The 22,157-nt window shown below is 40.7% G+C and overlaps 2 protein-coding genes across 2 annotated transcripts in view; one reads left to right on the forward strand and one right to left on the reverse strand.

The window, feature by feature from the left end:
- The window catches only part of LOC124287047, a 77,287-nt gene that overhangs the window by 1,317 nt on the left and 53,813 nt on the right, over window positions 1-22,157 (forward strand).
- LOC124287087 lies at window positions 12,445-13,312 on the reverse strand. The gene is made up of 2 exons (XM_046723565.1): window positions 12,839-13,312; window positions 12,445-12,792 (listed from the first exon to the last, which is right to left on the reverse strand). Exons 1-2 carry the CDS (start codon window positions 13,310-13,312, stop codon window positions 12,445-12,447), a joined length of 822 nt encoding a protein of 273 aa, XP_046579521.1.

Raw genomic sequence — 22,157 nt, forward strand, 5'->3', positions numbered from 1 at the left:
TGGACATCCTCAATTGTTTGATGAAAAATCATCACCTTCACTGCTCTAGCTTTCTTTCTTTTCTCTTCCCAATCTCAGCTCCAGAATCCCATTCTCTTCCTTATCTCAGCTCTTGCATCCTTTTCTCTTCCCACTCTCGGCTCAAGCATCCCATTCTTTTCCCCGATTCAGCTCTTGCATCCCGTTATCTTCTCAGTCTCAGCTCTAGCATCCCAATCTCCCCTCTGGCATCTCAATCTCAGCTGTAGCATTGTAATCTCAGCTCCAGCATCCCAATCCAAGCTCTGGCATCTCAATCTCAGCTCCAGCATCCCAATCTCAGCTCTGGCATCTCAATCTCAGCTCCAGCATCCAAATCTCAGCTCCAGCATCCAAATCTCAGCTCGAGCATCCCAATCCAAGCTCTGGCATCTCAATCTCAGCTGTAGCATCTCAATCTCAGCTGTAGCATCCCAGTCTCAGCTCTAGAATCCCAGTCTCAGCTCCAGCATCCCAATCTCACCTCTGGCATCCCAGTCTCAGCTCCAGCATCCCAATCTCAGCTCTAGAATCCCAGTCTCAGCTCCAGCATCTCAATCTCAGCTGTAGCATCCCAATCTCAGCTCTGGCATCTCAGTCTCAGCTCCAGCATCCCAATCTCAGCTCCAGCATCACAATCCAAGCTTGGGCATCTCAATCTCAGCTCCAGCATCCCAATCTCAGCTCCAGCATCCCAATCCAAGCTCCAGCATCTCAATCTCAGCCCTGACCCGTGAAGATCCGGGGTAGAATAGGTCTTCAGCAACCCATGTGCTTGCCATAAAAAGGCGACTATCTTGTCGTAAGAGGCGACTAACGGGATCGGGTGGTCAGACTTGGTTGACACATGTCATCGGTTCCCAATTGCGCAGATCGATGCTCATGCTGTTGACCACTGGATTGTCTGGTCCAGACTCGATTATTTACAGACCGCCGCCATATAGCTGGAACATTGCTGAGTGCGGCGTAAAACTAAACTCACTCACTCACTCAATCTCAGCCCTGGCATCCCAATCTCAGCTCTGGCATCCCAATCTCATCTCTAGCATCCCAATCTCAGCTCCAGCATCCCAATCCAACCTCTGGCATCCCAATCTCAGCTCTAGGATCCCAATGTAAGCTCTGGCATCCCAAACTCAGCTCCATCCTCCCACTCTCAGCCCTGGCATCCCAATCTCAGCTCTGGCATCCCAATGTAAGCTCTAGCATCCCAACCTCAGCTCCAGGATCCCAATCTCAGCTCTAGCATCCGTTCTCTTCCCAGTCTCTGCTCTGGCATCCCAATCTCAGCTCCAGCATCCCAATCTCAGCTCTAGCATCCGTTTCTTCCCAGTCTCTGCTCTGGCATCACAATCTCAGCTCTAGGATCCCAATGTAAGCTCTGACATCCCAATCTCAGTCGAAGCATCCCTTCTCTTCCCAGTCTCTGCTCTAACATCCCAATCTCTTCCCAGTCTCTGCTCTAACATCCCAATCTCTTCCCAGTCTCTGCTCTAGCATCCCAATCTCTTCCCAGTCTCTGCTCTAACATCCCAATCTCTTCCCAATCCCAGCTCTAACATCCCAATCTCTTCCCAATCCCAGCTCTAACATCCCAATCTCTTCCCAGTCTCTGCTCTAACATCCCAATCTATACCCAGTCTCTGCTCTAACATCCCAATCTCTTCCCAGTCTCTGCTCTAACATCCCAATCTCTTCCCAATCCCAGCTCTAACATCCCAATCTCTTCCCAATCCCAGCTCTAACATCCCAATCTCTTCCCAATCCCAGCTCTAACATCCCAATCTCTTCCCAGTCTCTGCTCTAACATTCCAATCTCTTCCTAATCCCAGCTCTAAGATCCCAATCTCTTCCCAGTCTCTGCTCTAACATCCCAATCTCTTCCCAGTCTCTGCTCTAACATCCCAATCTCTTCCCAGTCTCTGCTCTAACATCCCAACTCTTCCCAATCCCAGCTCTAGCATCCCATATTCATCTTCTCAGCTCTGAAATCAAGACTGTTTTCTTAACACTCAAGGGTTCCTTCATTGAATTATTCTGATTAAACCTCACACATTACAGTTGTCTTAGTTTTGAGTGGTTCTTTTCGTTTTCTTGCTGGGGGTGTTTTGGTGGGAAAGTTCAGTCAGCATTTGAAATGCTTCGTGCATTTATCATTCATTCGTCATCCTTTTCAATGAAAACAAACTAGCTTGAGGTCATCCAGTGTCTGCAATAATTCATGCAGCAATCTTGACCCAATTATTTACCATTAACTGATAAGCATTAAATATACATTTGAAATTTAGATTGTTTTCATGATATGAAACATTCATATTTCTGAAAACTTTTTTAAATACTGAGTGTTGAGTTCGTTCGGCTTGTGAAGCGGTGAACCTAACTACCGTAAATTTAATTAAAATTCAAGCAAATCCATTGTGGTGTATAAATGAAAATATAAGAAAAATATTTAACCTGTCAGCATTGGTCATGTTTTACTGCCTTGTATTATTGCAAGTATTGATTGACGGCAATGTGTAGTTCATAATATCAGTTCACTGACGAGCAGCATCGTTACATTAAAATACTAATCTGTAGCAGTCACAGGTTGTATTGTGATGTAAAATGACATGATCCATTATTTGTCATGTGACCATGCTGTACTGATTCAGTCAGGAATTAACATAACCATCATCTCTCCCTACGTCACCCCCAAATATGGTTAAACACGCTTGGATTAATTACGAAAATTACTGTATGTGAATATTTCACTGAAACTCATGCAAGGCCTGTACTGTTTACCTGAAAGCACATCACATCCAGTGCTCAAATAATGGTCATGTGGGGAATACCATATTTATCGCAAGACAAATGTGAAATCGTAAAACATTTATCTCTTTGGTTGTTTTTTTTAGCTAACATGGGCCCAACATCTATGGGGTGGTTTTTATGTTGAAATTTATTATGATTGTTTTGGACAGATGGCTAGTTTCCAATAAGAGTGTCCTGACAGCTGTTTTCAGCTGTGATAAAAATATTTGGGTCGCTCTTGAAACAATGGGGAGGTCATGTTACCTGAAACACAAGAACTTGGGGTGGGGGAAGGGAGTGGGGGTTAGCATATAGGGTGGGTGGGGCTAATGATGAAAAGACGATGGGATTGAGTTAACACAGGCTGGTCAGTCCAGTGGCTCTGTGGGTAAAACGTTTGCCTTATACGCTGAAAAGTTGGGTTTGATTCTGTACAAGAGTATGGGTTGTGTTGGAACACATGTCGGGTGGCATAGTGGGTAAACGTCAGCCTTATATGCTGAAGAGCTGGGTTTGATTCTGTACAAGAGTATGGGTTGTGTTGGAACACATGTCGGGTGGCATAGTGGGTAAACGTCAGCCTTATATGCTGAAGAGCTGGGTTTGATTCTGTACAAGAGTATGGGTTGTGTTGGAACACATGTCGGGTGGCATAGTGGGTAAACGTCAGCCTTATATGCTGAAGAGCTGGGTTTGATTCTGAACAAGAGTATGGTCATGTTTGAACACATGTTGGGTGGCATGGTAGGTAAAATGTTTACTTTATGGGCTGAAAAGTTGGGTTTAATTCTGTGCAAGAGTTTGGTTGTGTTGGAACACAATAACACATGTCGGGTGGCATAATGGGTAAAACGTTAGCCTTATACACTGAAAAGTTGGGTTTGATTCTGTTCAAGAGTATGGGTCATGTTGGAACACATGATACATTGTGAACCCATATTTGGAGGGCTCCTTTTGTTATATTGTTGAAATATTCATAAAGGTGACATAAAACGTCATTCACTGACTGAAGTCATTACAGGCTTGAAACATTAATGGTAATGCACTCACTAGTCACTTTGTCACGGTCATGATTTCTGTACTAAAGTTTATTGTACTAAAAAGGACTGAACTGTAAATAATACAAAATAACAGTCATTTTGGTTTTACACACGACTTCGTTAAGTGCCGTCATCGTCAGAATTCTAATTATTGGTATGAGGTAACCGCTTTGTCTGTGGCACTGATGCAGTTACAGGTCCAATATCACAGTTCCACCAACTCGGAAGGTTCAGTAGAATGAGAGGAATTGATTATTTGGATGAGTGACCGCTGACTGACCAAATCAAACTTATCATGGAATCGAAATAAAAATAGTCGTCTCTTTTCACACACTATTTCAAACAATGTTAAAAAGAAGTTTGGCACTGAGAAAAGACTTTGAAACTCAAATTTCAATTTTACACCAAATTCCAAATTTTTACTGATTTGGTCATTTATGGTATGTGAGATTCCAGTGGAACAGTGTCTCTCACAATCCCTGAACCATTTTCCCTTCTGCCAAGCCCTTCGGTAGTGCTAAAGCCTTTGAATTAATGAAGCAAGTCTAGATTTCCTCAGGTTCTGAATATCCCATCTACTGGGTCTCCTTTATAATTTAAAAGAAATTAATTGTTTCTATCAAAATTATATAGATTCAGAGACTAGGCATTAGCCGAAGGGGAATCTTGTAGTCCTCAATATGGCCTTGGGGCCAGCCTGGCTCCAAGTCTGTCCTTGTAATCGGCAAGTCTACATAACCTGACATGATAAGGATGTCAGTGTTATACAGGAACAGGCTCTTATCATTTATGTAATTATGATTTCAACTGATAATAATTTCCCCAGACTTGTGCAAGTGTACCTGTCATAACATCTTTGTGACGCTTAGGCTCAAGAAGCCATTAGAGGTCACATGTTGCAGTAAGATGAAGTTTACTTTTATTAAATAAAAAATTAAAAAATGTAAATCCTCCCTTTCTTCCAGTCATTTTTTAAGTGTCACTAGAAACAAGACTTAATTTAAATGGCCTTATCCCTACTATGTCCTACCTCTAGTCTATTTTTTCATGAAATAATTTAGGTTTTGTGTGCTTATCAGCTGTGACCTCAACTCCCACTGGATTCGCTTTGGGACACAATGCTAAAGGGGCCCTGAAGGGGTGAGTGGATTTGTACATCACTGAAGCTCAATCAGATCACAATTTTTTAAGTTTGCTTTATTTGACTGACCAGAGCCAAAGGCCACAGTGATAAAATAGAATTTAATTTGTTTAAATTTATTTTTATTTACCTGACCTTTCCAGGCCTATCAATCTTCTCATCACACGTACAAATCTTTCTTGTAAATAAATACTTATGTACCTCACTGTAAAAATGCTATTCGTCTTAGAATTGGAACAATATTAGCATTTGTTCCATCACTGACCCATTTCCATCCATATGAACATGAGACATTAGCTACACAAATCCAACCTTGTCATAGTTGCCTTTCGCGACAAGCATGGGTTGCTGAAGACCAATTCTAACCCGGATCTTCACAGGGGAATACAGAGAAGGAATTAACCTTGATGCTGACAGGCGTAAATACAAGCGCATGTTACCATGATTTTTTATGAAGATGTTAAAAGTTTTGGGAAAAAGTGTTTATGCCTGTGGTGAGAAGTAAGTAAATGGATAGGGTGGTTGGACTCGGTGACTTGTTGGGATGTGGGGAAGGTGTGTTGTGGCAGTAGGGTGGTGGAGTAAAGGGGAGGGTGGAGGAATAAAGTGGGTGGGTGGAGTGAGGGGAGGGTGGAGTGTTTGGGGAATTGAGTGGGTGGGTGGAGTGAGAGGGAGCAGGGTGGTGATGGAGTGAGGGGAGGGTTGGGTGGAAGTTGAGTGAGGGAGAGGGTTGGGTATGATGGGGATGGGTGGGAGGGAGAGAGGATTGGGTGGAGTGGATGTGGAGGGTGGGAGAGTATTTAATGGAGTGGAGTGTGGGGAGGGTTGAATGTGGGTGGGAGGGTTGAGTGTGGTGGGAGGGTTGAGTGGGGTGGGAGGTTTGAGTATGGGGGTGTGTTGGGTATGGGGGGGAAAAGGGTTGAGTGTGGTGGGAAGGTTGAGTGGGGTGGTGGTTGACCGTGGGGTGGTTGTGGAGTGTGGGGTGGTTGTGGAGTGAGGATGTTAGTTGCTTTTGTTGGTGATAGAATTTCGGGGAACCAACAAACACGATACTGGAAAATGTCAAGGAATGCATGTCATATTATGATGCTTAGTCGTCTTGCATCAGACACAGCAGGCAGTAATCTCTGCACACCTCATGTATGCCAGGTAGCCTGTTCACATTTTCAAAGAGGCTATTACCGTAGTTGATGTAGCAGTTCAGTCGTCTGTGCAAGGAAATAGACTGAATTCATTACATATGCTAAATGGTGCAATTTTATTCATTACATATAAATAATCTGAATAAATTAACATGCAAAATGAGTTCAATTGGTTTATAAAAGCTGCAGTTGCACATTCTGTGATACATTAGCATAGTAAGAGATTGTTACTTGGACAGATTATTTTAAGTTTTTTGTTTACATGTTCGACCAACCGGTGCCAAGCTCCATAATCAGAATATAATAATTGTAATTCATATCATACAAATAAAAATTGAAATTCATTTGCTGAATTTGATGGAGTAGAAGAAAAGTAGCACAACAATGATATACCAAGACTGTTAAGTATGTACATGATAAGTAAAAGAGTTGACTTATAGATTTCAATATGATGTTTCCTTACAGGTAGTTTAGGGTCTGAAGTGGAAAACCTTTTGCAGTAGGTTCCAAGTGACATTTAAGACGTTGAAATTTCAGGCAAATGAAATTCCATGACATCTGCATGTCCAAAGGTACATCTGCAAATTCCAGCATGAATTTGGAAAATACTCAATTCTGATTGGTGAATCAGAGGTTTCAAATTATACTAGCCACCTCTGATTGAAACTGCTGATTTGACAATAGGAACCACTGCCTCTGAGCAGAAGGTAATATTTATCTGTCAAAAAGGAGTCCTTTCTCAATCATTTGGAATTCACGGAATTTGGACGTAATGATCTTTGCAATTATATTTGACGAGTTGCAGAGTTTTGGTTGATTCGAAGATCACAGTTTATGTGGCAATATAACTTTGAAGGAAGACACAATATTGACTGAGTATTTCAAGTTTAGAGGACAAAGTGAGCTTGAAATACGGCACCACTGAAATTAGAATCATTTCTAAGATGTCATTTCTTCTCAGATAATCTGTCATACAGACCCTGTAGTAAATATATCCTAGAAAGTGCACGTCTAGAAGGTGTGGCAAGTCTAGAATGAAGAAAGTCTCAGGGCTCCTTTTCATTATATTTTATTTCTTTTACTCTAGACTTTTTTCTGTAAAATATGTTTATTTGAGACTGGTTGTTAGTCTACCTCTGTGTTGATAGATCCCAGAGATTGATAACTGTTAACTAAATATTGATGGATTATCAATAAATAATTTTAACAACTAAGTCAGATCGAAATCAGCATATTTCAAGCTACTTATGAGTGGTGACACAGTTATGCATAGAATAGTAACTTAAACTGCCAGTATTTCCAATTATCTTAGTTTTTCTCCAGGTGACCCGTGAAGATGTGGGTTAGAATTGGTATTCAGCAGCCCAAGCTTGTTGTAAGAGGTGACTAATGGGATCGGGTGGTCAGACTCACTGACTTGGTTGACACATGTCATTGCATCTCAGTTGGGTAGATTGATGCTCATGATGTTGATCACTGGATTGTCTGGTCCAGACTCGATCATTTACTGAGCGAGCGCCGCCACATAGATTGAATATTGCTGAGTGCAGCATTAAACAACAAACAAACAAACAAACAAACAAACAAACACATTTTTACCTGTCCTAATGTTCACTGTCACAATGAGCATGCCATCATAATTGTGGTAAATTGGGTAGAATTAAATTTTGCAAGGCTTGCATTACTTTCTTTAAGGACTCCATCTATATTTTGGCTGACTAAGAATCTGCTGCGCTTTCAATGACCGACATATATGCAAGGAAAATAGAGAACCATGTTTGAGAATATACAGTACCACACTTTGTTATTAAGGATATACAAGTGTTATCTAAATCAAAATTGAACACCTTGGACTCAGCCAGTGCTTCACTAAGTATCTCTGCCAAAACACCGAACAGTTCACATTCTATTTTGTCATGGTAGCATGGCGATCTACATAATGTGTTTTCAATGTAGAGCTAGTTTACGTGTACATTTAACCATGCTAAATTTAACATCTGAAACCTCATGCTGCATTTTGTTCCAAATTTAATTTAGTGTGGATGAATCTACAGGTAAACTAGCTCAGCATGGAAACATATGTCCTAATTGACACACTGTGTTTTAGTGTTGAATGTATTGATTTGGAAGGGACTGTACATCAGGAACATGACCCTTAGTGACAGGTCACTACGTTAAGTGGGTTACCATGGTAACATGGACATTTGTATTTTCACACTAAATCTACTTATACCACATCAAGCCACGATTCATGGACTGTTTGCTTTGTGTGCGAACTCATGACTAATTGTTTGTTTGTTCTGTTTTCTTTGTTGTTAAACGCCACACTCGGCTAGTTTCCGGCAGTCTGTAAATAATCGAGTCTGGACCAGACAATCCAGTGCTTGACATCATGAGCATCGATCTACACATTTGGGATACAATGACATGTCGACCAAGTCAGCGAGCCTAACCATCGAATCCTGGCAACTCATGTGAAACATGTGAAAATGTTTGGTGACTATTTTCCACAATTGTTACACAAAGTGCGGAATACAGTTACACCGAAGTTTGCTCATGATGTCAATCACCAGGATCACAACCTTGTATGGTCCAGGCTTAATGTTTTACATGATGCCGAGGTACATGGAAACAGACGAAAGATGTCTTATTTTTTCCATTCTGTTTTGATGATAAATTGGTCATGTTTGCAGAATGTTTCGTCAAACACGAGGCAATCAAACAAACATGACCAATTTAACTGAATCTAAACAAAATGGTAAAATAGGACATCTTTCGTCTGTTTCCATGTTTTCACAGACACCCAGCTAATTTCACATATTGATGGTTCTGTATTTCAATTATTGACTGATATGAATAATCAGACATTGAGTTTGATACAGAATGTAGCTTGCGATATTTTAATGTTTATGTGTGCCATGTGTTTAACTGATCTGGTGTGTAGACTGTTTAATTGAAAAGTGTTGCATTTCATCTCATTTGCATTGTAGCTGGGTAATAAACGTGTCCCAGTTCATGTCTTCCCAATATGAACTGTTGAGTTTTCCGTTCTGTTGACATGTTGAAATGTTAATCAAGTGAACATAATATTTTACACGCAACTGGCAGACAAGTTAGGATATGTTTACAAACATGAATATTTTGAGAGATGAAGAAATGAGAGATGACAGTTTCAAGAGTGATATATATGCCCTTGGCGTCATAAGTTATTATTATTATATTTTATGTAAAAAATGGTAAAAAAATAGTTGGGATCTCACAGCCTTCAGCAGTATTTCAAAGATCCTAAATTGGTGGATGCGAGGAAATAGCTTCACTTCTTGTACCCACTGGCTAAACACTCTGACATTCATAAGTCTATGTTGAGTATGTTTAAGTGTGGACGTTACGATCATTGTATCATGAAGATGACTTTGTGTAGGTGAACTGAGGGTGCCATTGTATGAAACAATGTGAATGCTGTAGCTGTCGTAAGTCTATTATGGGTTATTGGAATTACGATCATCGTATCGCTAAGATCACTCTGCGGGTGAACCAAGGGTGCCGTTGCATAAAGCAGTGTGAGCATTTTGACTGTCTATTTTAAGTTGTGGGAATTACGATCATCGGAGCACAAAGTGATGTATGCTGCTGAACCAAGGGTGAAATTGTTCAAGACAACCTGAGTGCTACGAATGTCGTAAGTCTGTGGTAAAGTACGGGGCTTACAACTATCATATCGCTAATATGACTTTGTGCAGGTGAACCAATGATGTTGTTGTACATGACAACCTAAGTGCTACGACTGTCGTAAGTCTGCGCTAAAATATGGGAATTATGATTGTGAGATCACTAAGATCACTTTCTGTTGTTGAACCCAGGGTGCGATTGTACAAAACAACCTGAGTAATAAATGATTGTCGTAAGTCTGTGTTAAAGGATTGGAGTTACGATTGTCAAATTGCTAAAATCACTTTATGGAGTGACGATCAAATTGGTACACAGATCGCTATGTATGTGTCTCAATGGCCTTTGTTTGAGTTGGTCTCTAACAATCTATTCACCTTGTAGGAATCGACTGAAATGGATTGGAAGTTGGAAGCTCGACTCCACATGACTGATGATGCACGCACCTCATCAGTTCATGCTCAATGTCACATACCCATGCCCATGATTGTTGGTTTTACCAAAGTGGTTAACTCCTCCGACCTGCATCTCTTTGGGTTACTCCGCTGAGTGAGTGAGTTTAGTTTTACGCCGCTTTTAGCAATATTCTAGCAATATCACGGCAGGGAACACCAGAACTGGGCTTCACACATTGTACCCATGTTGTGAATCTAACCTGGGCCTTCTTCGTGAGGATCAAACACTTTAACCACAAGGCTACCCCACCGCCCCCTAGGGCTCCTCACCCGTTAAGGTCTGGGTTAGAATATTGACCTTCAGTAACCCATGCTTGTTGTAAGAGGCGACTAACGGGATCGGGTGGTCAGGTTCGCTGACTTGGTTGACACATGTCATCAGTTCCCAATTGTGTAGATCGATGCTCACGCTGTTGATCATTGATTGTCTGGTCCAGACTCAGTTGTTTACAGACCGCTGCCATATAGCTGGAATATTGTGTGCGACGTAACACTAAAGTCACTCACTCACTCACTTGGGCTCCTCAAACATCAAGCTGACATACCATGATATAACCTGTTTTGTTAGGACCCGGTACTTGTTTTGTGTTTTGTGAAGCCTGCCCGAAGGCAACACTTACACTATTTGTCAGACCACTGATTCAACTAACTGAAGTTTAAAAAAATATTATATATACACTAAGAAAATGGTTGAAATATATTTTTATCCCCTAAACTGGCTAATATTTGATGGATCTACAAAAAACTGAAAACGGTGGGACTGAAAAAATTGCTGCCAACTGAAATAAGTAATAACTTTTTAAAACTATTATTGATCACATGCATTGTGTGCAGTCGTTGGCCACTGCAGATCTTTTTGAAAGAAGACAAAGGCTTCAGAGAAGTAAAGACATATACGTGTTACCATGGTTACGTAGGCTGGCATGGTTACTACCTGGAATATTGTATTGCGTTACTAAAATCAGTATTGTGATGCATACCGGTACTGCAATACAATGGCATTATCTTTTAGCATTATTTTTTAACATTTCTCATCAATTTTATTTTTTTCAAGTAAAAAATAATACTATACATTATCTTTCATCACCTTTTTATTGGAGACGATCTCATAGCATGAGTACAAACTGATATTTTGAACAATAGTAATGCCAAACAATGAGAGTTCATTCGGTGACAAATAGCATTTTAGAAATATTAGTTTTGTCTACATTAGCCGTAGCTGGAAGATTTTAATTTTATCAATTATTGATAAAACCCAAACGAACACTTATTTATGTATTTTTTAATATACCAACCCATATAGATCATATCACTATGTCAAAATGCTTATATCACAAGCCATATTATTTTCTCTCCCACCAGCTCATGCTGCCCTCCATATGAAGGAGGTTTAGAATTTTCGCAGACTGACTTGGTCTGGTTTTCAATAAACATGTGGATGCTTCTTTCTTTTGAAATTACATATATTTTCAGAGATTATGTGTTAATCTGCCTTTATACAGAAGAGGCATGTATTTTTTCTTAAACTGACCCAAATAATTGAATGCCAAATGAAAAGAAAACATATTGAGCAACCCATATATAGTTTTAGGCTCATTCTGATAGATTAGTAAAAATCAATGACCTATAAAATAAAAACAATGACCTTTCAATGATAATAATTTGAACAACTGGAACAGAAAATAAGAAGCGCCGATGACGTTAGTCCCTTTGATATCTTGCATAGTATACACAAGGGGGCACTTCTTTTTGTGTCATCCATGAAAGTTCTTAAGGCTCGGTATAAAAAAGTCTTGTAAGACCCTTTTCCGTAAGAGTCTAACCCTAGTTTATAGGGCACATCAAGTTGCGGAACGGAGCAATTGCTTCATGTCGCAGGCTTAGGAATGTATCAGTCTAATTCTAAAGAAACTGAAGGTGGTTTCTGGCTGATGGGTGGTGGTGCTGCACTTTTAGTGTGATGAATGAGATATATCTCTAGAAGACATCATGGTAATTGAGGCGCTGTGATCTATTTCGTCAGGCATCAAAGAGTTATGGACCTTTACAAGACTTTGGGATTTAAGACCTTCATCTGATCGCAGTCTTTCAAGAATTTCTGTAATGATGAGAAGGCTGGTGAACATTGGTTGGTTTCGGGTTGAAGGTCGATTCACCAACTTGGTAAAATATGTGAAGCTCATTTTGTGGTTTCACTGGTTGTAATGAGCCTGTGGTAGCTTTTCCAGTTTCCCCTGTCGCCTTGTGAACATTTCTATGAAGGCTACATCCTCAGTACCCCTTGCCTGTCCCATTGTGGGAATCTCCAAGAAGTCTACATCACCAGTACCCCTTGCCTGTCTGATTGTGGGAATCTCCAAGAAGGCTACTTCCCCAGTACCCCTTGCCTGTCTCATTGTGGGAATCTCCAAGAAGGCTACATCCCCAGTACCCCTTGCCTGTCTCATTGTGGGAATCTCCAAGAAGGCTACTTCCCCAGTACCCCTTGCCTGTCCCATTGTGGGAATCTCCAAGAAGTCTACATCCCCAGTACCCCTTGCCTGTCTGATTGTGGGAATCTCCAAGAAGGCTACTCCCTCCCAGTACCCTTGCCTGTCTCATTGTGGGAATCTCCAAGAAGGCTACATCCCCAGTACCCCTTGCCTGTCTCATTGTGGGAATCTCCAAGAAGGCTACATCCCCAGTACCCCTTGCCTGTCTCATTGTGGGAATCTCCCAGAAGGCTACTTCCCCTGTACCCCTTGCCTGTCTCATTGTGGGAATCTCCAAGAAGGCTACATCCCCAGTACCCCTTGCCTGTCTCATTGTGGGAATCTCGTAGAAGGCTATGTCCCCAGTACCCCTTGCCTGTCCCATTATTGGAATCTCCAAGATGGCTACTTCCCCAGTAATCCATGCCTGTCTCATTGTGGGAATCTCCAAGAAGTCTATGTCCTCAGTACCCCTTGCCTGTCCCATTGTGGGAATCTCCAAGAAGGCTACTTCCCCATTACCCCTTGCCTGTCTCGTTGTGGGAATCTCCATGAAGGCTATGTCCCCTGTTCCACTTGTTTGTCCCATTGTGGGAATCTCCAAGAAGGCTACGTCCCCAGTTAGTATAGTTCCCTAGTACCCTCAACTTGTCTCCCTGTGGTAATTCAATCTCATTATAATTATATCTTTGTCCTTACAGACAATAAACAGAGATCTGAGGAAATGCCATTACTGTCACTACTGTCAGAACTACCTTTCACCAACTTTCTGACCAATGAACTTGACATTCGGCAATCAGAACTCAGCTTCCCCAAGCTTGAGGCACTAAATTTAAACTGACAACTTCCATTCCAGACGATGCTTTGAAAAATATTGATTTGAGATGTAAAAACTGAACCATAAAAAATTCTGGAATGTCTGAGATTGAAAGGAAGTACTTCCCACAAAAAGGCTCTTCCATTTCAAATGATGTAATCTTGTCATACCACTGGTAAATGATGCTTGGAGTACGTTGTGTTAACCGTTTCAGGTCTGCATGATCAGAAAACACATTTGGTCTGTCACTTTCCCCATCTGAGTTCATGCTGTAAAAAGGGATCTAACTAACGGGATTGGGTGGTCAGGCTCATTGACATGGTTAACACATGTCACCGTATCCCATTGTGTGGATGCTCATGCTGTTGATCACTGGCTTGTCTGATCCAGACTTGATTATTTACAGACTGCCATCATATACCTGGAATATTGCTGTGTGCGGCGTTAAATAACAAATCAACCAACACTATCTGAGTGAGTGAGTTAGGACTTTAAGTTACATCGGCAGTATTTCATCTATGTCGTGACTAACACAAGTTATACATTAAAATTTTGTGACACATTAACTCAGAACAAGGGACAGTAAAAACAGCAAGATTTTCACAGTTATAGATTAAAACGAGCATTTAAATGAAAAAAACTATAGATAATACAAAATATATTTTACCTGTCTGTTAAGAAAGTTCTGATTGGTCAGATGAATGGTCATTGTGACATGATATGTACTGGGTTATCTTCAGGTCTGTGTCCAGTGGTAGCGAGAACTAAGATCTTATGAATGAGTTTGGTGGGAATGTCATTAAACATTAGGTCTCCAGCTTGTCTCCTTGTTACTCATTGGCTCACTCATTCACAATATTTTCTGTTCATGCTTTTGCTGACAATTTTTTAATTTAAGACATTAAATCTGGGGAAATAATTCATAAATTCTTGATTTTGCTGTTAATGATTAAATAGTCATAAACATAGACATAGCTGTCATCTATTATATGTATGAATTATCATTTTGTGTCTTTTATTTCAAATTTCACATTGTCAAGATAATGTTATGGATATTTTTAAACTATGGCTTGGTGTCGGAAATAGCTTGGAACCATTGGAACCCAAAAGAAATTTTACAATTGTAGAAAATTTACCATTGAGCAGAGACTTTAAGCTTGACTGGGACAAGTGGGAGTAGAACTGGTCCCTAATATCCTGGGGTTGTCTGTTTGTGGGGATGTTGGAGGTAGACAGGCCCCCAGGATGCTAGGATTGTCTGGTTGGGTGGATTGACGTACAAGACACGTCCACAATATCCTTTGCGGGCACGTGTGGAAGATGAGTATGTAGTTCCCCCACTCACCTCAGTGATAATCTCCCATGGAAGTCTTTTTTGAATGATGAATGAAATTCACTCACTCACTCACTCACTCACTCACTCACTCACTCACTCACTCACTCACTCACTCACTCACTCACTCACTCACTCACTCACTCACTCACTCACTCACTCACTCACTCACTCACTCACTCACTCACTCACTCACTCACTCACTCACTCACAGAATATTGTTTGAGATACCTGTTGATAAAAAACAATGATGTATATATTTCCCCCTGAACTTACATGTCCCCAAACAACATATTAACAACAACATGAAAAGTTACAGAACCAATTCCTGTTTTTGCAGCAACACAGCACGTAAAATTCTCCCACAGCGAGAATCATAACATTTACCAAGGTTTTGGCCATTGTCAGTCGCCTGCTCCCACCAACATCACCGAAGAATTCTTCGCTCCATCGAGGGTTTATTTTTGCAACTCATTTCCTTGCATCACTGCACCCACAGATGCAAAACCTTGGTAACTGATGCCAAGCTTAAATGCACATTGTTCTGCTATGCGTGCTGCGTTCTGCTGTAGGGCTGGTATTGACTCGAGGGATGGCAGGACATAAATGACTACCACGTTGTTATCACTTGCTTGGTAAGCTTGTGCGCGGAGAGGTTATGTAACCTAGAAATTAGTACATGTAGAATTGATCCCCGTCGTGTTGCATACAGTTGGTCAGTGTCATGGCAGTTCGGTTTGAAGCGCTGAAACATTGTTGTGTTTGTTTATATTAAACTTGTAGTTCACAGCTAGACTTAAACTGAGTCGCAGAGCAAATAAAATGTGCTGTTTAACAAATGTTTTGTTCAAGTTAACAGTGTTGATGACAGAACTGAAGGATGGATATATGATACTGTATGTTTACGACTAATTTTTATGTATAATTTTTTGGTAGAAACAGATTGATATCAGCTTGATAAGGTTGCTCATGATTAATTAGATGTTTGTCTAAATTTAGAAAATGTTTTTATGTTGTTCTCTCACTCACTCACTCACTCACTCACTCACTCACTCACTCACTCACTCACTCACTCACTCACTCACTCTCACTCACTCACCCACCCACCCACCCCACCAACTGGAACTTCAAACACATTCATCTAACCGTGACCTCCAGACCAGCACCTATGCCACTCACTCTAATCATATCATCTTATCTGATGACTGTCAATGACCGTGACAGAATGAGCTTATTGACCATATATATATTTATTTCCAGTTAATAATGTTAAGACAATGGAAAGAATTGTTAACTGTCTCAACTGAAAGCTATGTCTTCATTGAACTTATAGCCTACATATCCTAGAATGATCAAGTTTTATGTCGTGTCCCAAAACATCTTCAGATACAAATTGATTGACAGGCATATTGGACCAGTCATACCTGACTTAAACTCATGTGACAGGTCCGTGTCGCCATGACGACATGAGGGACCTAGCGACTTGTAACTTGTAATTGTTGGCGATTCGTGTTGAGTAAAATTAACACAAATGTCTCAAGAGACTAAGAAATGTCCAAACATTTATGAGATTGTTGGATTGCAACCAATCATGAGGAAGAGAGTTTGAGGTTTTTTCTTAAAAAAGATCCTAAAAAATTTAGCCTCATATAAAATTTCCTGTGGGGTATGACAATCTTTCTGTTGGAAATTTGACAGACAGCATCAGTTACCTCCCTTTTCTTACTTCCACTGTTTGGAAAGTATTTTAAGGATTGTCTGAAAGTTGCCAACATAATTTTGTTATATACACTGACTGACTGACAGTTTGGTTTTACACCGCTTTTAGCAATATTCCAGCAACATCACGGCGGGGGACACCAGAAATGGGCTTCACACATTGTACCAATGTGGCGATTCGAACCCGGGTCTTCGGCGTGACGAGCCAACGCTTTAACCACTAGGCTACCCCACCGCCCCATTGTTATATACAGTGTGTACTACTCAACAGAAGTTGAAATAATCATTCCCAGTGGACAAAAGAATATTTTTTACAGTTAAATGTGATTCTTGTGAAGTAGAAACACTGGTGTAGGTCTTAAAAATTGGGCAAAAGTTATTTTAAGTTCCTGTTGGTTGCAACACTATATCCACAATAACAGTGAAAATCCGGGTTAGATGGTCTTCAGCTACCCTTGCTTGTCTTAAGAGGTGACTAACGGGATTGGTTGGTAAGGCTCACTGACTTGGTTGACACATGTCATCGTATCCTAATTGCGTAGATCGATGCTGATGCTGGTGATCACTGGATTGTCTGGCCCAGACTCGATTATTTACAGACCGCTACATAGCTGGAATATCCCGAGTGTGAGGCATGAAACAAACAAACAAGCAAACTTTTGTTAGTCCTAATATCCACGTCACTGTGTCAAACAAACAATCAATAACCTTTTATGTAGGTGAGCTACAGTGCAATTAATCTTTTACCCCAACCGAATGACAGCATACAATATTCCTTTCCCCTGAGTAAATACATACTTCGTCTATTCTATTAAACCTTTTAGCTTATTGACCTCAATTATAACAATAATTCCTTCTATTTCCAATGATCTCTCCCCTCACCCCCCTCTTCCTTACCTCACCCCCTCCTCCATCCCTGACCCCCCTCTTAGGTTCCCCAGCATCGTCTCAGTCCCTCCCTGCCAATGAATATGGATTTGTATCTTGTCTATGTTCGGTTCAGTGAGCCTTTCCACACCAGAGGTAATTCTACTTCTTCTGTGTTCAGCCAACCATAAACAGCCTCGCGCTTCACTGGCACCGCAGGATGGCAAGCTTCCAGAATTTCAGGAACTGAAGTGATGTAGAAAACATGGCCGCCAGCTGATTGTCAGCCAAATTATGGCATGCAAGCAGGGCAGGAAATATATTAGCAGGTTGGGTGATGCAGTCTAAGGATGACGAATATTGGAAATGTAGATTGAGGTTTTGAATATGGGAATCAATGTTTTCGAATTTCTGAAAAGGGGTGCGAATGTGCCATGTTTGAATTTGCAGATTTTGGGAATTGTCCTGTTTGATTTTCGAAATGTATTAGCATTGCTGTAATTGAATTCCATGGAAAGTGGACTGATGTTGAATTATTGCGGTTAACTCTGCGGAAGACGTTTTAAAGTTAAAGATGGCATCATAAGCTTGATTTTGTTTATTTCCATTTTAGACAAAGTCTTAATTGTTTGGTATGCTTGTGTATAACAGCATCGAGCAACCATGGAAATTGGTAGGTACCGTGGGGGCTATCAGGTCAACTTTGCATGTCTTTCTTGGTATGTGGCCAAACAGACTTGTGTTGTAGAAAAATTTGTCAAAATACCTTCATCCTTTGGTGGAATTTTTTTTTGTTCAACAGGTTAAAAATAATTAAAAAGATGTACACTTGAAAAGGTTTATTGCAATGGTGGCAAGGAATGTACAGCACCATATATCAAATCCCTTACCAGTGCAGGATTCAACAACGGTGGGTATGAAATACCTCACTCATCCTGATTGCAACCATCCGTTTTGCAACAGTCACCATGGACATTCCAGGTTTAATTTGGTACCCTGAAACCTACGCTTGTCCAAAGAGGGGATTCTGTGGATTAGGTGGTCAGTTTCAGGGACTTGGCAGATAGTCGTCGTGTCCAGTCAACATGCGTTGTTGCCCGCATTCACTGGTTTCTTGGGTCTCAATCCTGTTGGGGTAGCCTAATGGTTAAAGCGTTCCCTTGTCACACCGAAGGAGTGGGTTCAATTCCCCACATGGGTACAATGTGTGAAGCCCATTTCTGGTGTCCCCTGCTCTGATATTGCTTGAATATTGCTAATAAGCAGAGTAAAACTCAACCTAACTGACTCACTCACTCTTGGGTTCAGAATCAATTATTTATAAACAGCTGTCATATAGGTTGCCGAGGGCACTTCTACAATTAAACAGTTAGTCCAGATTGATACTGTGTGTGTTGGTTCCGCAAGTATGGTAACTCCATGTGGAGTGGACACTTTGTGATCTTGAGGTAACCTCTCGCTGTGCAACTTGTAGTAACTGCATGTAGCGTACAGCTTGTAGTTACAACAAAGATCATAACATCTTTGGTTCCTGTGTACTTATTAAGTTGCATACAACTCTTGTGCATTGATTCTCCTGGCTGTGTAAGAGGCGACTAACGGGACCACAGTTTAAGCTGACTTGGTTCAAAGTCGGTTCCCAAGAAGAAATGCTGTTGATCACTGGATTGTCTGATGTCAATTTACAGACCGCCGCCATATAGCTGGAATATTGCTGAGCTGAGATATTGTGGATGTGACTCTAAAATTAACTCATTCACCAATGTTAGTATTTACATCATAGTCACTGAAAAAGAAGAAAAGAAAGCTGAAATCAGTGTAGGTTTGCAACTGGATTCTCGGGCAAAACACCATTCAGTTTAGTCTCTGTTGAGATGAATTTTTTCCAACATCATGTCAGCTCAAAGGGACGTTACTCTGAAGTGGACACAGATCTAAGCGATTTCATTGGTCGAGATCCTGCAATGTTAAGTGGTAATTAGGATGCGTCCTATGTTTTACAAATTGGCTGCAACTAGTTGCATGCAATTTCAAATCGTTAAGACTGGGGTGTTCCGAGATTGCAACTGTGTTGGATGCTAAAAGTTGTTACTGCAAGTTGCTCCATGAGAACGAACCTTTACTGATTTTTCTCTTGAAAAAGTTAAACAAACTTGTCACAAATCCCTTGCATATGAACATGAAGATATGGATTGGTGGTTGAAGCAGTCCTTTTTCACTCAAAGCCAGGTTCAATATTTTGATAACTTTTTTTAACAACACTAGACTTCTTTAGCATATACCATGTATAGAAAGAACAGTTTAAAAGCAGTGTAGAACTATGCATGCTCATTCCATCCTGAGATAAAATGTTCCTGAAATAGTGTTACTGACATCCTGTGTTCTTGAGATGTTATGTTCCAGAGATACAATGCTCCTGAGATTTCCAGAGATACAATTTTAATGAGCTCTAATGGCCTAGAGAATCCATGTTTCTGAGAGACAACATTCTTGAGATAGTGTTCCTGAGATACAATGTCTCTGAGACACAAAGCCCCAAATACAATTTTCCTTAGCTACAGTGATCTAGTGATTCCGTTCTCGACAACATAGAATAGAGCTAGAATGTTCTTCAGGTACAGACCCGTGAAGATCCAGGTTAGAATTGATCTTCAGTAACCAATGCTTGTCGTAAGAGGCGACTAACAGGATCAGGTCGTCAGGCTCGCTTACTTGGTTGACACATGTCATCGGTTCCCAATTGCGTAGATCAATGCTCATGCTGTTGATCACTGGATTGTCTGGTCTAGAATCGATTATTTACAGACCGCAGCGATATAGCTAGAATATTGCTAAACTCACTCACTCACTCTTCAGGTACAGTGAAATACTGAGCTGAAATACAATGTTCCCAAGATACATTTTTCCTGAGATAAAGTGTTACTGAGATTTAGTTTTCCCAAGATATATATTTATTACCTACGAGGGCGAACATATCGGGGTTCATATTTTTCATACGATGCCCTAGGGCAAAATATCTCTTTGTCATGGTGACGTGACGTCATGAATAATGCTATGACGTCACGTTTCTTCTGTGACTTGCGTTCTACATGCGGCAATGGCGGGTAGCCAGCCTATGTTTGAAAGTAGATTTGGGTTATCTTCCTCAATTTGACGACTTCGGTAATAAACAGAATATTATATTGGCCGGGAAATACCAACATTTAGGCACTCGTGTCGTAAACATAGTATGACATGGGCACTCATATAATATCCTCTCTATATATATTTGAGGTACAATGTTCTCCCCCAAATAATGTGAAAACTGTTGATAGTATCTGAGGTGTCTCTGAGTACCTTTAAGCCTGGTGATCTTCTTCATTGACAGGTTGTTACAGAATATTACATATACATTGTCAGCTAGTTGTTACCAATAGGTTTCTTCATCAATTGACCCTTAGGGGATGGATAGGCTGTAAACACAATAGGCTTCACAGGATCATTATACATCATGGTTGCCATGGAAATATATGATATTCTATAGATTCTTCTTACTGTTCTCACGGTATGACCATTGAAATTGAAACGGATATTGTTCCTTGCAACATTAAAAAATCATTTTAAAACTTGTATACGCTGTTTAATGTTTATGGTTTACAAACACAAAGCTAATGAGCTACAGCTATAAGTTTTCGTGTATTCTTAACCCTCTTGATTTCCCAAATACATAATCCATGACACGCGTTTAACTGATAGCCTCATTGTTTCAATGGCCTGTCGCTCCAACAGCCATCCACGTGATATCCCTGGTACAGGCAAGTTGAAGCACCAACAGCAGGTAGCGCAATGATGAAGCTCTAGAATAAACTGAAATTTGAAACGCTCACTTTATGCATGAAAGGTTCTGGTGAAAGATAGATTTGTGTGTGGAAATAAAATGCCACACCTGAATGGTCGGTGATATGTTGGCTGCAGTGGGTTGAGGATGTTGGGAAGATCAGAGACGAGCACGCTAATAAGGTATGCATTTCAAGCATATTATTCTCTTCACCTGCATAGGGGATCGTCTTGTTATACATTTCATGAAAGGTTTGAAACACGACACAGGCTTTGTTTGGTACAATATGAGTGTTTTGATGGGGCAGCCAACAAGGGCTAGCCAGGACTCCTATGATAATGACGTGTTCCATCAGGATCGCAAGATGCAATGAGCATGGTGATATGGGATTGTCTTTGATTCTATAAAATACACATTTGGCTTGGAAAATATTCTGCTAAATGAAAACAGCAATGGGATATAAATCAGCTTTGTATTATTCTGGTGAGGTGAGGTGAAATTGGGTTAACGTCGTGCTTGCGAATATTTCGCTCATATGACAAATGGAAATTGTTACGGCTTGAGGAAATGGATACTAGGCTGTTTCAGAGTCTGTGAACCATATTACCTTCCCTTCATCCTTGCCTTGACTATAATGATGTGTTTTGAACAAAGTCTAGATTTTTCACTCCAGTCTTATTGGGGCTCCTTTTCACTTTAAATGTGGTAGTTTGTTGCTATCAAAATTATTGGTCTTCTCTGGTATTGGCTCGTCACGCTGAAGACCCGGGTTCGAATCCCCACATGGGTACAATGTGTGAAGCCCATTTCTGGTGTCCCTCGCCGTGATGTTGCTGGAATATTGCTAAAAGCGGCGTAAAAAACACAAAACTCAGTCAGTC

Source organism: Haliotis rubra, unplaced genomic scaffold (genome assembly GCF_003918875.1).
Source record: "Haliotis rubra isolate DU_JTF1 unplaced genomic scaffold, ASM391887v1 Scf4, whole genome shotgun sequence".
In the NCBI taxonomy this organism is placed as follows: domain Eukaryota; kingdom Metazoa; phylum Mollusca; class Gastropoda; order Lepetellida; family Haliotidae; genus Haliotis; species Haliotis rubra.